At 36.2% G+C, this 19230-nt stretch overlaps 2 protein-coding genes across 4 annotated transcripts; both read left to right on the top strand.

The window, feature by feature from the left end:
• Positions 1–674: 674 nt before the first annotated feature.
• On the top strand, positions 675–16077 carry LOC123551846 (polypeptide N-acetylgalactosaminyltransferase 4-like). 3 transcript variants are annotated; one of them, XR_008370621.1, is made up of 11 exons: positions 675–939; positions 2306–2459; positions 5456–5619; positions 5854–6018; positions 11662–11875; positions 12244–12361; positions 12801–12986; positions 14438–14649; positions 14860–14940; positions 15057–15203; positions 15555–15691. XR_008370621.1 is itself a non-coding variant. In XM_053541398.1 (11 exons), exons 1-11 carry the CDS (start codon positions 711–713, stop codon positions 15687–15689), a joined length of 1731 nt encoding a protein of 576 aa, XP_053397373.1. In that variant the 5' UTR covers positions 675–710; the 3' UTR covers positions 15690–16076. The 3 variants fall into 3 exon arrangements, 2 of the variants coding, with proteins under 2 accessions (XP_053397373.1, XP_045197003.2); XM_053541398.1 differs by having other exon boundaries at positions 14438–14575; positions 15555–16076; XM_045341068.2 differs by lacking the exon at positions 14438–14649 and having other exon boundaries at positions 15555–16077.
• On the top strand, positions 6940–10325 carry LOC123551847 (uncharacterized). The gene is made up of 2 exons (XM_045341070.2): positions 6940–7367; positions 7957–10325. Exons 1-2 carry the CDS (start codon positions 7027–7029, stop codon positions 9308–9310), a joined length of 1695 nt encoding a protein of 564 aa, XP_045197005.2. The 5' UTR covers positions 6940–7026; the 3' UTR covers positions 9311–10325.
• Positions 16078–19230: the final 3153 nt, after the last annotated feature.

Here is a 19230-nt window from a genome sequence, read left to right as displayed (position 1 = left end):
TATTTTAAATTTTATTTCTGTTTCAGACTTCATTTGCAGTCAGTATACAAAGTTTAAAGAAATTCGATCCATGGGAAAGACTAGGACTTTGTTGTATCATTTTGTCATGTTCATAGTTAAGGACATTTGCAACAGTCAACATGAGGCAAAAATTGTCTTACAGAAGGGATTTCTTCTTTAAACATTTTTTACTGACAGATAATCAAATCAAAAACAGAAATATGAAATAAAACAAACCATAGGAACCCAGCCTTGGTCATGAATTATCTGTCCTTGAAAGCCGGAAAATACTGAAAAAGTCTACTTTCAAGGGCAGATCATTCAAGATCAAGCCTGGGTACCTATGATTTTTTATACATATTTCTGTTTTAAACTTGTTTCCAGTCACTACACAAAGTTCGAAGAAATTATGCCCGTAGGAAATTTTTTTGCCCTATATACATATAGGCAACCGTCCCATTTCCCCTTAAGAATAACATTTACATTTGCTACACCATATACAGACTGTGACCAATTATTAAATACTTGCTCAATTGAATTTTACAGAATAATAAGCTAAAATCATTCCCCGGTAAACGTTTCATTCATTTTCGAGGCCCACCAACTGCTACCACTGCAGCTGATACTAATCTCCTACTATACTGAATGCGTTCATATTACTCCAAACACGCGAATGATGGTACTATTTTCTCCACCATCTTATTTAAGCAATGAAATGGCTACTTGTCAAACTAGTTCTTATAGCATATATTTTATCTCTGGTTGTCTTTGTGACGTTCTTTCCAGAAATAGGGGTAACGGAGGAAGACAGGAGTGATGCTAAATGTAAAAGGAAAATTGACAGGATTATTCAAAACTATGAACTGGCTTTAAATCAGACTGTTAACAATCTTACAAGGAATCGTGAAACTGTAAATTCTGATGCACAGATCGGACCAGGTAAGACATTTTTTTAGACTCTGTAACGAAAGAAAGAATTTCTCATAAAAGGGTTATCGAGGCTGTTAAATTATCGGGATATTTACAACGACAATTTTTATAAAATTATTCATTAAAATTATTAAAAGTATCTATAATGGCAAATCAGCGATGTATAGCCCAAGCCATTACCGAGAGAGTTTCTTAAAAAAGCTTATAGAGCTCTTCCTACTCGATCCTCAATGTTTATGTATTTGTAAAATTGTAACAATTGCAAATAAGTCAATAAATACTGTTTAAACCAAACCATTATACCGGCAATCAGCATTGTCTATATTCATAAACATATTGAACACACTCATTTCATCAGTACGTGTATAAATGTGATATCAAAAAATATTATATAATTTTTCAAACATATTCTGCATTTCAAATTTTGATCGAAAGAAAATACAAATCTGTTTACCCCACTCTAAACGGTGAAAGAGGACCTGATAAAAAGTATACATCTATTATAAAATGTATAATCTTGTGTATATATGTATACATATACTACTTTAGGCACTGCTTTCTTCTTTCTTTGATATTTATATTTTTCATTAAACGAAGACAAACAGTATATAAAAAAATCGCGCTCCTTTAAATGTTTCAAAAGTCGGTTGACTTACTGAAAGAATGAATAAAATATCTATGTAATAGAATTCCGCATAAGCTGTGCTGTGGGGGTGGGGGGGGGGGGGGGGCGAGCGTAAGGTATCTTGCACATTCCATTACCTGGACTCACTCCGCTATCATTTTTCCTTAGTTGCATTCTGTGCAACCAAAAAAAAATTCTTGTGGATCTCATTTAGCAGTGTAACATGTGTTGTTCGAACCAATGCTGAACGCTTCAAATATGTCGTAATCTGCACATGTCGCACGGATTAGGATTATCAGAGTCCAAAGTAGTCTTCTAATCCTGTAACATAACGTTTCGATTTGTTAGTTCTAAGATTTATTGATTTCACACACATAAGACACTGACATGGAACTATAATTCGGTGAAGGGGGCCTCCGTGGCCGAGTGGTTAAGGTCGCTTACCTCGAATCAATTGCCCCTCATTGTTGTAGGTTCGAGCCTCACTCGGGTTGTTGAATCCTTCATGTGAGGAAGCCATCCAGCTGGCTTACAGAAGGTAGGTGGTTCTACACAGGTGACCGCTCGTGATGAAATAATGCAGGGTCTTCATCCCTCATCAAAGCTGGAAAGTCGCCATATGACAAGCGATGTATCATTGCGACGTTAAACCAAAACAAAAATCGGTGAAAGGGATTTGCAGTTAAAATTTAAGTTTTTGTTAAAGCAGTGTTACCTGACCGTATTTCTGTTCCACATGCTTTTTTTCAGGAGCATTTGGTCTTGATGTTGATCTAACGAAGACACCAATGAGCCCTGCTGAGAGACAAGAGTGGGAGAGACTTCTGGCTCAATACGATTATGACGCTTTCATTAGTGATATGGTATCGATATACCGCGTTCTTCCAGATAACAGACCCGATGTGCAAGTATTCTTTAATACAGTTCCAGGCACAGTTTACTTCCTTGCGTATTTCCATTTTATATATGATATACATGTAATGAAAAAGGAATGTAATGAAAAAGGAATAAAACGCATTTAAGGTAGCACATATTTCCCTTGCGTTACAAGACACAGACACAGACAATTAGGTCACAGGCAACTTATTTACACAACAGTGTGTTATTTTACCTTAAAATCAGTTTGAAGATTCTGTGTTTGGTGTTTCGAAAACCATTTTTTAAAGTATCATATGGGACTAAAAATGCACACCTTATTTAGCGACGAAACCACATGTGCGATTACTTTAATATGCATTTCACAGACTAACCTAATTCACAGGCACCAGTATCGGACCTGGGACAAAAATATGTTTGTTTTCATCCTAAATGAGTTAAAAATGAAAAATATGTAGTGAAATATGAGCCCCCTTCAAAATATACATATGTCTACTGAAGGCCAGAATCTCGAGAATCGAGCCTGCGAGCAATGGGTTCACTTCCCGGGCCGTTGTGAAATAAATTCTCTAGACAATTAAACAAACTACCTATCAATATTTCACGTGTACATTAAGCTACAAAATAAGGCCGACCCAAAGTCTCTAGCCCTACCCGTTCATGAAATATCTATCAGAAAACGAGTGCCTATCTGTTGAAAGTTCCAGGTAGATAGAAATGTGGCACAACGGAACGGTACGAAATCACGGACTAAAAGATGTTTGTCGGCCTAGCAAGAGTCAAATTCATTTGACATTAATAATAAGTATTACTAAATATGCAAATTATGGCCACTCACCACCGTCAGTATCATCTGCTACACGCGATATTTACTTTTTTATTTTTCCGTCGGTCTTTCAATTGTATTATCCGCCATTGAAACCGATACGATAATATCGGAGTAATTTTGTGCGAAACGATGCGGTTCTGTCGGAGGTGTGTCGCTATTAACCAATCAGAAATTGCGTTTAAAAATACCTTACGAATTCTGTTTAATGGCGTAGCATTCAATTGAAAGACCGTGGAAAAATTTGAAACGCCAATATCGCGTGTTTGAGATGCTACTGACGATTGTGAGCGGCCCTAGTTTATGTATTTATTTATACTAGGGATGGGAACGAATATTCGAATATTCGAATATTCGAAAATCAGTCGAATATTCGAATATGAAAATCAAATTCGAATATTCGTAAAAAAATTTCAAAATAAGTATCATTGGTTTTGGGCAATATGAGCATGCTAATTCTATAGAATAAAACCATTTCATGTTGGTTTATCGTGTATCAAAAGATGTCCAATTAACAAGAAAATAGCAATGCATATTTGGCAGGGGCCATCGTTAAGGTTTAACAGTTTGCAACAGGCGTCAATGTGTCAGATGCATGTCAAAAGATGTCCAATTAACAAGAAAATTGCAATGCATAATTACCTGGGGTCATCGCTACGGATTAACAGTTTGTATCAGGCGTAAATGTGATATCTTTTTATCTTTTGTTCATTTTTATTGGCGCCTGTTTTATGCAACAAGTTGTAGATTTTTTTTTCGAAAACAATATACCAAACTTGTAGACATTGTCGATCTTTTCACAATATTTTGTACGACGTTTCAGACCATCCACAGAATCAGTTTTCATCGGCAATCGGTCGTATTCGAATTAAATTCGAAGTACTTTATAATAAAATCAAGAAATAACATATGATTGATGTATAAGTTCATGTTGAAGGAGGTTTACTTGCTTTTTACACGACGATTTTTACACGCCGATTGAAAATTTTCAAAATGGCGGCGGTAATACAACAGCGCGTCACGTGTTTGAATTGGACGACCTAGATAAAATTGCGACGGTCTAAATTATAATCGTTTTGAGTTTTTATATCATTTTGAAGCTAAAACACTGAACTAGTTAAATATGTTCATGATTATACTGACAGAATCGTGAAATAAAACGCTAGGATCGGCAGGTTTTGCTAGTTAGGATCAGGTTACCCGAAACAAACAGTTTTTGACATTGTTACGTACGATGATCCACGCTTAAAACAAATGAATACATTGTGTATATACCAATCACTTAATAAGAATTTAAAGCTTCCATTAAAACAAACCGAATATTCGAATACTGATTTCAGTATTCGTTCCCATCCCTAATTTATACTATTTAGTATTTTTTATTGAATTTGATCCTTGCTTGGCCGGCAAACATATTTTAGTCCGTGATTTCGTACCGTTTCGTTGTGCCACATTTCTGTCTACCTGGAACTTTCAGCAGAAAGGCACTCGTTTTCTGATAGATATTTCATGAATGGGTAGGGCTAGAGACTTGGAGTCGGTCTCATTTTGTAGCTAAATGTACACGTGAAATGGTGATAGGCAGTTTGTTTAATTGTCTAGATAATTTATTTCACAACGGCCCGGGAAGTGAACCCATTGCTCGCAGGCTCGATTCTCGAGATTCTGGCCTTCAGTTATATGTATATTTTGAAGGGGGTTCATAATTCACTACATATTTTTCATTTTTAACTCATTTAGGATGAAAACAAACATATTTTTGTCCCAGGTCCGATACTGGTGCCTGTGAATTAGGTTAGTCTGTGAAATGCATATTAAAGTAATCGCACATGTGGTTTCGTCGCTAAATAAGGTGTGCATTTTTAGTCCCATATGATACTTTAAAAAATGGTTTTCGAAACACCAAACACAGAATCTTCAAACTGATTTTAAAGTAAAATAACACACTGTTGTGTAAATAAGTTTCTGAAAGTTGTTAGGCAGTCTGGGTTAAGTCTCAAACATGGAGATGCCAACTCTTTTAGAGTTTATTTTGAAATTTTGTTTCAAAATCAATTAGTTATGCAAACATTTATTAAATTCGAAAAAAGATAAATGCTTTTAATAGAAAACGAATTTTAAAAAGCTCTTATAGGCATCAATACTAAGGAAAATATTTGTTTTTTTTTTAATCAGGACAAACAATCTCTGTTATACAGGTGTAAAACTAAGCAATATGGCAACTTGCCGGAAGTGAGTATTATAATACCTTTTCGAGATGAACGACTGAGTGTTTTACTGAGAACAGTACACAGTATATTACAAAACACACCTGATGACTTACTGGCAGAAATCATTTTAATTGACGATGGCTCCAAAACAGGTGCTTTTACATTTATATCAATAGTTCACTAAATCTTTCTCAACAAATTGTATGCAGTTACATTTTACTTATTTGTAAAAGAAATGAACATATAGCTTTCGATTTTTCTACCCTTTTATACACATTTAGACGAATATATATTATATTCTAGTTCAAACGTAAATGTTCGTAACGTAATTTGAAACAAGAAAACGGCGCATGTAGTCTTGATAAAATTGATACATTTTCTTTCAGACGAGTTGAAATCGAGACTAGAAGTGCATGTTCAGAGTCTTTCAAAGGTAAACCTGATCAGACTGAACCCCTCTGCTGGTCTGATGGTGGCTCGTCAGACAGGAATAGATCGATGTAAGGCAGATTACTTCATTACCATGGATTGTCATATAGAGGTTATCAGAGGTGTGTGTTGATATTGAATTAATATGGGACATGTGTTGAACATGGTTTACCCAGCACTGATTTATGTTATATTCAATGTAATTGCAAATATAAAAGTGCAATGTTACCAACGGCGAATGTATTATAATAGGATAAACGGGTTAGGTACACATTATAGATATTTTATTTAGATTTTACTCCGAACGTAGGAAATCCTCAACTAAGAAATAGGAAAGTAATGCACTTCCTTCTCAGAAACTAACTTGGCTCATCCTGCCAAAGGCTAAACTTAAATATTTGTTTGATTTAATGTGGTCATAAAAATGCAAACGATTTTCACTAGTATCAATGCCCTGTTAACATTTATTATTTTATAAAATGATGATATACACCTGTGTACTATATCATTGTAGAAATGATATATTCTTAACGTTGCACACTTATTGCTCTTAGAAAATGATTGTGAAGTGCAATTCAACCGTTCTGTACAATCGATTTCAGCTGGACTATATACTAGTAGTGCGTTATCCAAGAGCTACCCTCTCTTGAACGGATAGCAGAATGTGGGGTCGATATTATCGAAGTAAAATAAACTTCTTTTTTTTTTTTTAAAAAAAAAAAAAGGCGTAATTGAATTGTACATGACAATTTTTGAATAACGTGTTGATTCTTTAAGTAAATCACACACTAGGTACTGTGAAGTATTCTGTTATGCAAAACTTCTAAATCATCTAAACCCAAATCGAGTAGGTGGAATAAACTTTGATCTTTATATTACACGGGTCTGATGCCTTTAAACATTATATCAACTACACAATAAGTTAAAACATTTAGTATTTTTTATATACCAGTAGTAATAGGTTGTCTTTGTCCTTTTGTTTTGATTTCCGTAAAATCAGAACTTGCGCACGTCTTTTCATTGGACGTAAAGAATGCGCATGCTTAACTGCATATGAATCTGTATAACGATTATCTATGTAGTATATAAGCTGGATGTCATCAATATTCATTTGATAATCGAGATCAGACATGGCGGTAGACGGCCGAAAATTTAATGAATCACTTTCACAAGGTTCGGAGGATTATTATGATTTTCCGTGCTCACCGTGCACAAAGGAAGGTAGAAATGTACCTGGAACAAGCCACTGTGTTGATTGTGGTGAAAATTTATGCGCATCGTGCCTTAAGGATCACAACAAATTTGCGGTTATGAGAGGACATCAGATTTTGAATAAAGCACAAGATCGAAGTGATGGTAGATGCCAGTTACCTAATCAGAAATGTACTAAACATGGTGGAAAGTTAATCGATGTGTACTGCCCTGGTCATGACACGGTCGGCTGTTCTACATGCATTGCTGTTGACCATAGGTACCTTTTTTTTTAGTTTCATATGTACTTCGTCTTTAACAATTACAAAACAAAATACATTACAGAAAACATAGAGTATAAATACAAGCTTTATTTGCATTCAGTGAAAAATAAACCCTGTGTGTTTGCTTATAGTTGGATTATTTTCAGTTTTATAAATGGCGGACATCTTTTGAATATAAAATGCCGAATTCGCTTTCGTGACACAGAGCTAGGAACGTGACGAAAGCATCAGTTGATCTAAATCAACCACAAAATATGACTTTCGCATGATAAATGTGAATGATTATTAGCAATACACATGTATATCAATATAACGTGATAACTTTCTTAACTAAAACCAATACTTCTATACAAAGATATTATATACACGTATATAGATGGCTTTTAAAAGTCCGGAAACCTCTTCAGATAAACGAGTATGAATCATTGTAAGTGATTGTTTCACTTCTTATTGTATGTGAAACAGGTTTAGTCATTCTTTCAAATCACATGTTGCAGGTTTGACAAAATAATACTTTTTATCAATTAGAGGAAGATGCACAATGACCCTTTCTTACCAGCTAACCTTTTCTACTTTCTCTTTTAGTTCTTGTCAAGGGATCATATTTGTACCCGATGTTGCGAAAGGCAAAAGTGATGCAACTGCTATGGAACTTAAGGATCTGGAAGCAAAGATGGAAGTTTTGTACACTCGGCTTGTCTCACTAAAACAGAGAAAAGACGGGGACTTAGAATATTTGCAACAAGATAAAGACAGAATAAAGGCAGAAATGCAGACTCTTAGAAAGAAAATTAATGACCATTTAAACACGCTGGAAGATAATCTGATTCGTGAACTTGATGCAAAATATGACGTTCTGAAACGGCAGAACATAGATGTTGATATTGAAGGAATCAACTGTTTCCTAGAGGAGCTAAAAAGAAATCAGCTTCTACTTCAAAGAGGGGGTAATGATTCGGAACTATTTGTTTTGTTGAAATCTGGAAATATAAATCTACGAAAATGTAGCACATACGCCGACGAAATAGAACTGTCTACGAAAACGAGAAGATTGGAACTCAGAGTCGACAGACGTTTGCAGAATATCATTGTTGATATAGAATGCATCGGTCGTATAGCTGAAAAAACAGTCGAAATCTCGGCGAGCTTCCAAGGCAAGTATAACATTCGTGTCAACGATGATAAAGAATGTGAACAAGTGAACGGTATATGTGAAACATCAGATGGGGCTATCATTATCACTGATCATAGCAACAGGCGGGTAAAGAAGCTTGACTGCAAATATAAAGTAACAGCACATGTTGACCTACCTGGTAGTCCGTGTAGCGTGTGTCAGGTTGACGAGACACGAATTGCTGTCACCATGATGGAGTTGAAGAAAGTTCAGCTAGTTTCCTACAATGAACCGATGAAATTACTATCATCATTCAGTGTTGGAGATCATTGTCGAGGTGTATTGCACCACAATGGCCTGCTGTATGTCTGCTGTGGAGGATCGAAGATAATTCCTGGTGAGGGCCCCGGGCATCTGGAAATTTACAGTACGAAAGGAGTGTTGCTTAGATCTATTTACGAAGCGATGGAAACACCTACACGTGCAGAAATTTCAAGCGACGGGAAAGTAATATATGTTTATGATGCTTACTCTGGACTTGTACTGATTGACAACAATGGCACAATCCCTTCTCATCATAAGTACAAACAGTTAAAGTTATCAGGTGGCATGTGTAAACTAAATGATGATTTACTTTGCCTAGGTGGGCACGAGTCCAACAATATTGTCGCGGTCACAGCTGATGGGAAGTTTCATCAAGAACTACTTACACGTAAGGACGGTATTAAGAATCCACTTTCGTTGTGTTATGATGAGAAGAAATCTAGACTGACTGTTGCCATGTATAAAGAAGATGATTTAAAGGTTTTTACCTTGAACATGTAGTTTCGGCTTTTACCTTAAGTACGTGTAATACATGTGTCACCGAGTTCTTACAAATATGCCAAAGATTTTCATTGATTGCCATGGATAAGTCTCTTTGATTTTATAGTTGCATTAATAACTTCATATAAAAGCGATATGCTGTATCGCCATGAGGATTCCTCCTCAGTCAATATAATCTGGAAAGTAGATCCCTAGGAAGTCATGTTTACTTGCTCACTTGGGGTGGCCGCAAGGGTATTATTGAGGGTAGTGTTTCCTTAATTTCAGTGTGGATGTAATTTTGACAGGAAAAATGACGAAGGCTGTGTTTGGCGAAGTAAAACTCAGTTGTATTCTGAGCAATAATATCAAAAGACACTTGGCTTCTACTTTTCTCTTTATTTTATGCAAGGTTTCTTCAAAATGGGGTAAATGTTATATAGTACTATATTCAACAGTATGGTCGAAAAGAAATCACAAAGTTTGGGAATCGTTGAACGTAACCAAGCAAAATAATAGCAGACTCGGTTTGAGTGAGTCTGTTCATAAGAAATAATCAAACGTGTTGATAAGAAATAATTAAACTTGCATCATAGAAAAGGTTTTTGTCAATTACCAAATAGCAAAATAAAAGTAACTCGAGCATTACCCAATCTACAGTAAAGCCAAAATGACACTTGAGTTTACTCAAATGGAAAGATCTTGTTGCTTTATATTTTGAAATTGTTGTAGTATATTTGTGAAACAGGCTATAGCAGAGACTCTTTAGATCAATATTTGTTATAATTAGAACTTCGTGATTTTGGATGTCTGTAAATTAAGCTGAGAGATAACGATTGTTAATTCTTTAGAAAATTTAAACAGCCGATACATGTGAAATTCTGATGTAAGTTGTAAAACTAACTGCTGCTAGCTTTGTATGAATCGGTGAGTCACCTTGTCGCGGGAAATTCAAATCACGGAAGGGGTCCGTGCTTGATATTCAGGAACTTTTTCGCTATTTTGTGAAAAAAAAACGAGCTGGATAGGCCCCATTCCGTTTTATCTAAGTTTTGGGCTATTAATTGAGAAATGCAATAAAATTGGGCATTGTCCCTGCAGCGATCATTCGGCTGTACAAAGTGCAAAATGATGTTTTGGCATGCTATTTTAATGGATTGTGTAAAACTTTCGTTTGATAACTGTCTGTATCTGTATGAGAGTCTGATCTGGCATAATTAAGCACAAAACATGCACGCAATTTATAAAATGGTCACCTGATTCTGCTCATTAGGAAGTGCAAATTGCAATCGCTACATTAAGCTGGCCGTGCCCAAATTTCGAATCTAAGTGTACCTGCTACCTTATAATTTTAACTAGCAGATCTCCGCCAGTCGTAGAGTGACCTCGCTTGTGGACAGTTTAATACAACATGTATTCATAACTCTTGTATGTATTTCTGTAAATAAACTGTAAATATGTATGCTTTTAATTTATTGTACTATGTACAACTAACGACAAACACATATCACAACAGTTATTAAATGATTGTAAATTTTATCAGTATGATTGCAGAAAGGATGTAATTGTTATCTGCTTGATACAAAAGTTATTTATTGACCTAAGATAGCAAAGATCTAACCACTGTTTTCTGTATATATTAATTTTCTAAAACGTGTGTGTATTGTAATATTTTTTATTGTTTTGATTTACGTTATGTTATATACAAAATATTATTCTGCCTCTCAAGACGGATAGGCAGTACTCACAGATGGATGGATGGATGGATGGATGGATGAATGGATGGATGGATATAGTTGACCTCGCTGTTTAAAATAAGATTGCGTTTTTAAACATTGCTGAATGTTTTAATATTCGTTCAATAAACACATTACTATTGTTATTACTTCTGTTGTAATCATTATTACTATTATTAATCTTTAAAGCTAATTTTACTTCATTCTTTTTAAATATGTGACTGTAATGTCTTCTGTTGATCTTCTTTTCTTTCTGAAGTTGCCAGTTCCGATACTTCTAAAGATACGTTCATTACAGCAACTGGTTTACAAACAAGAGCTGTCTAATGACAGCGTGCTGGACTGTTTGAAACCCTTCCACTTACATAGAAATGCTTGAACAAAGTTTTCTAAGTTGAAAAAGGGACATAATATTAATTTAAAAACGTTAGAGTTACGTAACTTGTCCTGTCAGGTAATCTTATGATTCCAAAGACACGTGTGAAGTTAGAAAGCATTTGGCCTAGTAGTTGTTGCGAAACCTGCTTACATGCAATTTTTTTACGTCGACGAAAGGGTGTTTCTAAAAGCCCTACTATAGATAAAAAAAATCAAAAATGACAGATAAAAATGGTAATACGATCTTTGATATTTTAGGATGGTTAGAGCCGCTACTGTATCGTCTGAAACAGAATCCCAAGGCATGTTTGTCACCAAATGTAGGTCTTTTGAAAAGAGATACATTCGGTGTGGATTTTACAACTAGATGGACGTTTCAAAGGTTTCCGATGTTCGTGTTTACTCTGGAAGAAGCACATAGTTTCTATAAGCCAGATTATCTGGCTAAAATAAACAGATCTGAACCATTACCGTGAGTATAACCACCGTCGGTCGATATTTTTGACTCATTCATACAACAAGAATAAAGAGTGCGAAATGAAATTGACATTTGTTTTTTGTTTTTTTTTGTACTTTTATTTTAGAAAGAAAATATCATTTCTTTTTTTTACATTCCTGTTTATCGTGCACCGAAAATATTGTTGGTTTTGCCACAAAATCAAAAAACCTACGGCGTGTCATGAAAGAGTATTCTGACACATCCCCACTGAAGAACAATAAAAAAATGAAAATAATACCGCATGTGACTGAACTGTTTAACGATGTCTGCACGAAAATAGTTCATATTATTAATTTGAAGTCATAAGAAACGGCTTAAAGATATTGTCGATGTTATTACAGTACTGGAATAAACCAAGGCATGGTGATAGCAATGAAGAAGTCTTGGTTTAAACAACTCGGGGGATTTGACACCGGCATGAGAGTGTGGGGCGGTGAGCAAATAGAACTTTCTGTAAAGGTAATTTCATTGCATCACGTATTGATTGGTGCTTCAACAACATGTAGCTTTCTACATGAACTCTCATACCATGATCTTTAGCACAGATTTTCTTCATGAAAAGGACAAACGCTTGTGTAAAGATATGTTTCTTTCCTTTGAGGCACTTTGATCTCAACATAAAAACAAAATAATGTTCAGTCATTCAAGTAATGTTTTCTCTGTGGATATTTTGCTCCATCTAAAAATGGCAAGAAAAAAAGCTTAGACCACATATAGGGAAAATATGTTTTATATCTTCCAACTAAATAAAAATGTCAGTTAAAAACCACAGGCTCATTCTGTTGTACTACCTTTAATAGTAATTTGAACGCATCTAAACGTTGTGAATTTCATAGTTCTAACTTGACTTTTGTATAACATATAAGTTTGGCTGTTTATTTTGTCGTTTATTGTTAAGGTGTGGACTTGTGGAGGCGCAGTAGAAATTATACCTTGCTCTTATATTGCTCATTTGTTCAAAACACGCCTCGTTTGGGAAAATATGGGATTGTCAAAAATTATAAACGCTCTAAGATTCGCAGAGGTATGGATGGATGAATACAAAGAAATGTTGCATCAATATTGGCCCACTGCAAGACGGGAAGTACGTTTTGTTCATTTGTTATTTCGTATAAAAATAATGATTTTTGAAATGCCATTTTATAATCGCGAAATGGTTTTGTGTACATTTTGTATACTAAATTGAACGTGCTGTCAAGGAATTTTAGAGAAAAACTTCATACCTTTTTTCAAACTTGTATATTGCAGTCATGAATGGTTCACCCGAATTTTTTTATAAAACTTGTCTCAGCAATAAAAATTCATTTATTAATCCGCCGCCGTGGCGGAGGAGTTATAGGAATGGTCTGCGTCCGTCCTTCCGTACTTCCGTCCTTCCGTCCGTAACAAATTCGTGTCCGGTCCATATCTCCTAAACCCCTTGAAGGATTTTCATGAAACTTGGGTCAAATGATCACCTCATCAAGACGATGTGCAGAACCCATGAGTCAGCCTTGTCGGTTCAAGGTCAAGGTCACAACTCAAGGTCAAAGGTTTGAGCCTGCCATTTTGTGTCCGCTCTATATATCCTAAACCCCTTGAAGGAATTTTCTAAAACTTGGGTCAAATGATCACCTCATCAAGACGATGTGCAGAACCCATGAGTCAGCCATGCCGGCTCAAGGTCAAGGTCAAAACTCAAGGTCAAAGGTTTGAGCCTTCCATTTATTGTCCGCTCTATATCTCTTAAACCCCTTGAAGGAATTTTATAAAACTTGGGTCAAATGATCACCTCATCAAGACGATGTGCAGAACCCATGAGTCAGTCATGCCGGCTCAAGGTCAAGGTCAAAACTTAGGGTCAAAGGTTTGAACCTTCCATTTTGTGTCCACTCTGTATCTCCTAAACCCCTTGAAGGATTTTCATCAAACTTGGCTCAAACGATCACCTCATCAAGGCGATGTGCAGAACTTATGAGTCAGCCATGTCAGCTCAAGGTCAAGGTCACAACTGAAGGTCAAAGGTTTGAGCCTTCCATTTCGTGTCCACTCTATATCTCCTAAACCCCTTGAAGGAATTTTATAAAACCTGGGTCAAATGATTACCTCATCAAGACGATGTGCAGAAATTATGAGTCAGCCATGCCAGCTCAAGGTCAAGGTCACAACTAAGGGTCGAAGGTTTGAGCCTTCCATTTGGTGTCCACTCTGTATCTCCTTAACCCCTTGAAGGATTTTCATCAAACTTTGGTCAAATGATCCCCTCATCAAGAACTCATGAGACAGCCATGTCAACTCAAGGTCAAGGTCACAACTCAAGGTCAAAGGTTTCAGCTCTGTGTCTCCTAAACCCCTTGAAGGATTTTCATGAAACTTTGGTCAAATGATCACCTCATCAAGACGTTGTGCAGAATTCATGAGTCAGCCATGTCAGTTCAAGGTCAAGGTCACAGCTAAAATCAAAGGTTTTACCCTTTCACTATCCATAGCAGTGGCGGGGGATTTAGCTATCTTTCAGACTGCCTTGTTTTATTTCATATACTTACCTGCTGATAGATAGACTTAGGTCCTGGTCTAAGAGAAAGAAAAGTTATCCGAAGACAAAATCGTTGCAAGCCTTTCCAGTATTATATTGACAAGGTGAAAGAATTTGGACTTGTACATTTCCCCGAAAACTTGAGGAGTTACGGTTGGGTGAGAAACATTTTGAAAGAAACACGATACCTTAAACTGAAAAGACTTCGGTTCTCCCTGTATAGTTTCAAAGGGTAATTAAATGCTTTTTAGCTTAAATGTTTTAGCGCTGTAAATCTTTGGGAAAAATCTCGTTACAAAATTCAAGGAATAAGAATTTGGGACATAACATTTCATTGATTTGTCAAGTTAATTTTCAAGTTTTTAGATATTTTAGCACTCAGTTGTACTGTGCTATTTCAGAATATAGACAGATCTCAAAAGTTACATACGTTATTTTCCAGCTACGAAACGAAGACACGGGATTTTGTATCGAGAAGGAATCCGTGTTGGGAAGATGTAGTATGTTCAAAGCGGCAATGCAGGTGAATTATAAATATGTACATACTCATTTTGAAATTAAAAGATATATTTTCTGAAATTGAAACTTACGTTATGATTACAGTGCATTTCCGTCAGATAAGTATTTCTTATATTTTAGTTTTTCGAACACACAGAAGAGTACCATATAAGACACGATGGATTTTGTTTATTTCCTGCCTCCATGGCAAATCAAGATTCACCAGCCTTAGCTTATGATGACTGTTACGTACTCGGCCCACAGAGATCGCAGTGGTTATATACTATGGTAGATATCTCTTGTTCTACATCGATTGCTTTCATATACTATTAACATTCCAAACACTGGTTCTAAAAAGCTGAAAAATTAGTTGTTTACCAGTTCGTCCCACGCAGTCTATGAAAACATTGAACAGTGCAATTAAGAGTTTGAGTTGTGACCAGCACGTATATATTAAATACAGCCACGTACACTCAGTTATATATAAATTATATCAAAGATGCTGTCCAATATTTACTGCATGCCATTGCCTTCTATATTACGAATTGAAAAAGGACTGAAGTTTTTACGATTTAAAAGTGGTTTAACAGTGGTTAGAGATTTACGTTACTTAAAACATTAGAGACTGTTATGTTTCAGGGAAATGAACTGCTACACAAATACACAAATACATGTCTGACAGTCTCGACACATACGAATATTCCGGAGCTCATTTTCGACACATGCGCGGCTAAACCTAATCAGCGATGGACTTGGAAACTGTGGAATGATTAAAAATGCATTGTTTTACAGTGCAGTACAATTATAGTTTTCATCCATTTTTACACTAAGTGTATAAGCAGTAAGAAGTCATGATAAGGGAATCAATAAAAGAACATAAAAATAAACCAGTAAATATTAAGATTTCAAATCATGATCTGTCTTTGTCAAATAACATACACTGCATCGATGCCGATCTGTAAATTTGTATAAGCATTCTGATTGGATTACGGTGTACCCCATTGTCTTGCAGTCTGCGACCTGTACAGACAATATGCACCATTACATAGCACATTGTATATGAATATATTTATCTTGGGTTACATTTGACCCAATACGAATGTCAGCTAGCTATATGTTATGAAGTTACTGAAATAATAAAAAGTTTTTAAAAAACTCTCTCCTCTGAGTGGAAACTGCATCATTGATCATACCGACGATCTCTCCCCTTTGTCGAATATGCATGCACCCATTTTTAAAGGCTCATTTTGGATAGCTCGATCAATTCTGAGACAGCCTGCTAGCTAGATATGTGATAAGGTAGACCAGTCCAGTGTATGTAATATGAGTTGTCAACATAAAGCTGGCGTTGACAATAAGGGTGCATAAGACGGGTAATCCTACCAGGACGTTGGAGATAATGGGGAAGTTGTGCAGTGACCAAGTTATTACAAAAGTTATAAAACATAGATGATATCATTTCTATGGTTTTCAAGGGACCTCAAACCTAATATAGCTTGATTGAATTTTGGAAACAGTGGACAAGTGGAGTAGTCACTTTTGACCAACATCGTATTGCACGGCGTTGCACAGTCTCAATGTCATTTAATATATTCTTTGTAAGTGTGCAGTGACCTGACTGTAGATGCGTTTTGAAGTTGAGGACGAACAAAAGTATCATAAACAAGGAACCTGACATGTTAATGCTTAGTAATTGTATTTCTACGGATGATCCCAAATGTTTTTTGTCTGTTGTGCTGACTATTCAAAGAAACGTCCACGCCTACTACCTACAAGCATTGACATGATAAGTTAGTTACTGAGCTATTTCCCGACAAACAATTAAGAAAATTGTTATTGCATATTACAACATTTAAGACACAGCTAGGGATTAAGAGCAATTAACACTGCAACAGTATGGTTAAATGTTGAAAAATAAACTGACAAATACATATAATACAGTACAAAAGCACAATTCTTTAAGACTGAAGAAGATAAGATAATAAGAATCAGATTAGGCAGACATAGGAAACATATCTGTTGTCTACTTGTCTTCTAGGGAACCTCATAGCCTCTTGTAGATTTTATCTTCCCTAAAAGTAGATATGTTACATTTGGTACTGGTGTTATGGTTTCTACCTACCTACCTTCCTATCTACTAGTATCTGTTGTTACTGCCACATCCCTCTTTCGTGCATTATGGAGAGGACTGCGTGCCATGATTAGTGTTGGGAAATATTAAAACACTACTGGGAAAGTTCCTAGTAGATAATAAGAAATAAAAGTAGATAGAATTTTAATTGTAAAGTAAAATGGAGATAAGATAAAGTAAAAGTGTTACAAGCATCTCTTGCTGACTTAATAGTTTAATTCTGAGACAGCCTGCTTGAAAGAATCTAAGCTAGACATGACAGCAATGTGACGAGTCAGACCATTTCAGAGTACTGTGGCATTCGGAAAAAGAGAATTTGAAATAAACTGTGCCAACATGACCCTAGCTGAAACAATAAGTGCATTAGGCGGATAGTCCTAACAGGAGGTTAGAGATAAGAGGGGAAGTTGTGAAGCGACCTTGTAACAGAACAAGGAAGGCTATTGATATAAAACAGGAACAGAGGCGCGGGCCCGGATCCAAAAAAAATGACTGAGGGGTGTGGGGGAGGGGGGGGGGGGGGCGAGACCAGTCTAGAACGAAGACGTCACCGCCGAGGGGCATAGCGAGCGCTGAGAGCGGTTGGGTATTGGAGGGTGCCTTTGCCCATGTTACGGGGAGACCTGGATTTTTTTGAAATACAGGCATGAATTAAATGGTGGCCTCTGGTGCATTTACTGGTGGCTGCACTCTCCTCATTTAAGGAGAAACAGGGGGCTCTCCCCCTGGAAAATTTTGAAATACAGGCATGAAATGGTGGCCTCTGGTGCATTTTTAGGTCTAAATTTTGAGGTACTGGAGGGGTTACCCTCCTCTTGATGGAGGGGGGAGGGGGTTCAGGGGGGCTTTTCCCTTGAAAATTTTTGAAATAGAGGTATGAAATGGTGGCCTCTGGTACGTTTCTGGGTCTAAACTTTGAGAAAAAATGATTCCTTTGCCAAAATAGTAGGGTGCAGCTTTGATGAGCATAGGTCAATTAAAGCTGGAAAGTCGCCATATGACCTATCATGTGTCGGTGCGACTTTAAATCCAACCAATAAAAAAAAATAGGCTACTTCTCAGCCGACTGGAGCGTGGGTGGGGGTGGGGGGGGGAGGGGCACAAGTCCCCTCGATCCGGCACCGGAACCGGGCCTGGAGGCGGGCCAAAAACATAGCCTTGAAGAGAATGTAAGATAAGATAAGATTTATTTTAAGTCGTTAAGACATATAACAATGCAACAGAGTTGAGCTTTTTATCCGAATCCTGAAAACGAGTACAAACAAATACAACAAATATATAAGAGATGTTAGTAAAATCTTTTCATTAGCACATAGTTTATTTTAAACAAATTACCACATATTACAATTCTGAGAAAGAGTACAGTAACCAAAGACATAGAGTAAGTAACCCTAGTAACCAAAGGTATATAGTGAGTTGAGTTACAAATGGACACAGTTGTGCAGAGGTGCACATTTTGGGCCATATATGAGAATTTTAAGTTATTAGAATATAAATTTAAGATTACATGTACATAATTAACACCTCCAGATCTACACCATTGCACAAACTGCTAAAAGACAAAACAGATATTACGAGATGCTTATAAAGAAGCAAATAGCACATGGATACTTATGAAATATGACATTATGAAATTATCATCAACTCCGCTATGGTTAAATGTACCACCAAAAGAACCGGTTCTTTTAGATCATTTAAATAGTACACAATACATAATTTATCACAGCATGTATCACCATTTTAGTACATATAAGTACATTAATACACAAACAAATTGTTGTTCTCAAGCAATCATATAACTGGGCTCTTACTGATGTTTGTGGTTTAATCTGTCCAGCCGGTGTACTCGTCCAGTTGACAACAGACAGACTTTTCTATGGTAAATAGAGAAAGCACAAAGGACACCAGTGATTGAAGGAGAAGTGTGATAACATAAAAGCAACATTAAAAAAAATACATGCGGAATTGGAGGCTGCTACAAACATGTGCAAGACAGTCAAACATATATAACAAGAGAAATTATTTATCATGGCAGGAAAAATCATGCCACCATATAATCAACAAAAAATGTGATGTATGAATATCAGATATTTGCTTAGATTTAAATAATTACTCTTAGGGGTAATTGCTCTTCTTAGGTTTTTTTCCAAGAGCAAGTTTCCCGGCTACATTCATTACGAATGG

The sequence above is a fragment of the Mercenaria mercenaria genome, chromosome 4 (assembly GCF_021730395.1).
Source record: "Mercenaria mercenaria strain notata chromosome 4, MADL_Memer_1, whole genome shotgun sequence".
Taxonomy (NCBI): Eukaryota; Metazoa; Mollusca; class Bivalvia; order Venerida; family Veneridae; genus Mercenaria; species Mercenaria mercenaria.
The sequence above is the reverse complement of the archived record's forward strand: the minus strand, read 5'-3'. Positions and strand labels throughout refer to the sequence as shown.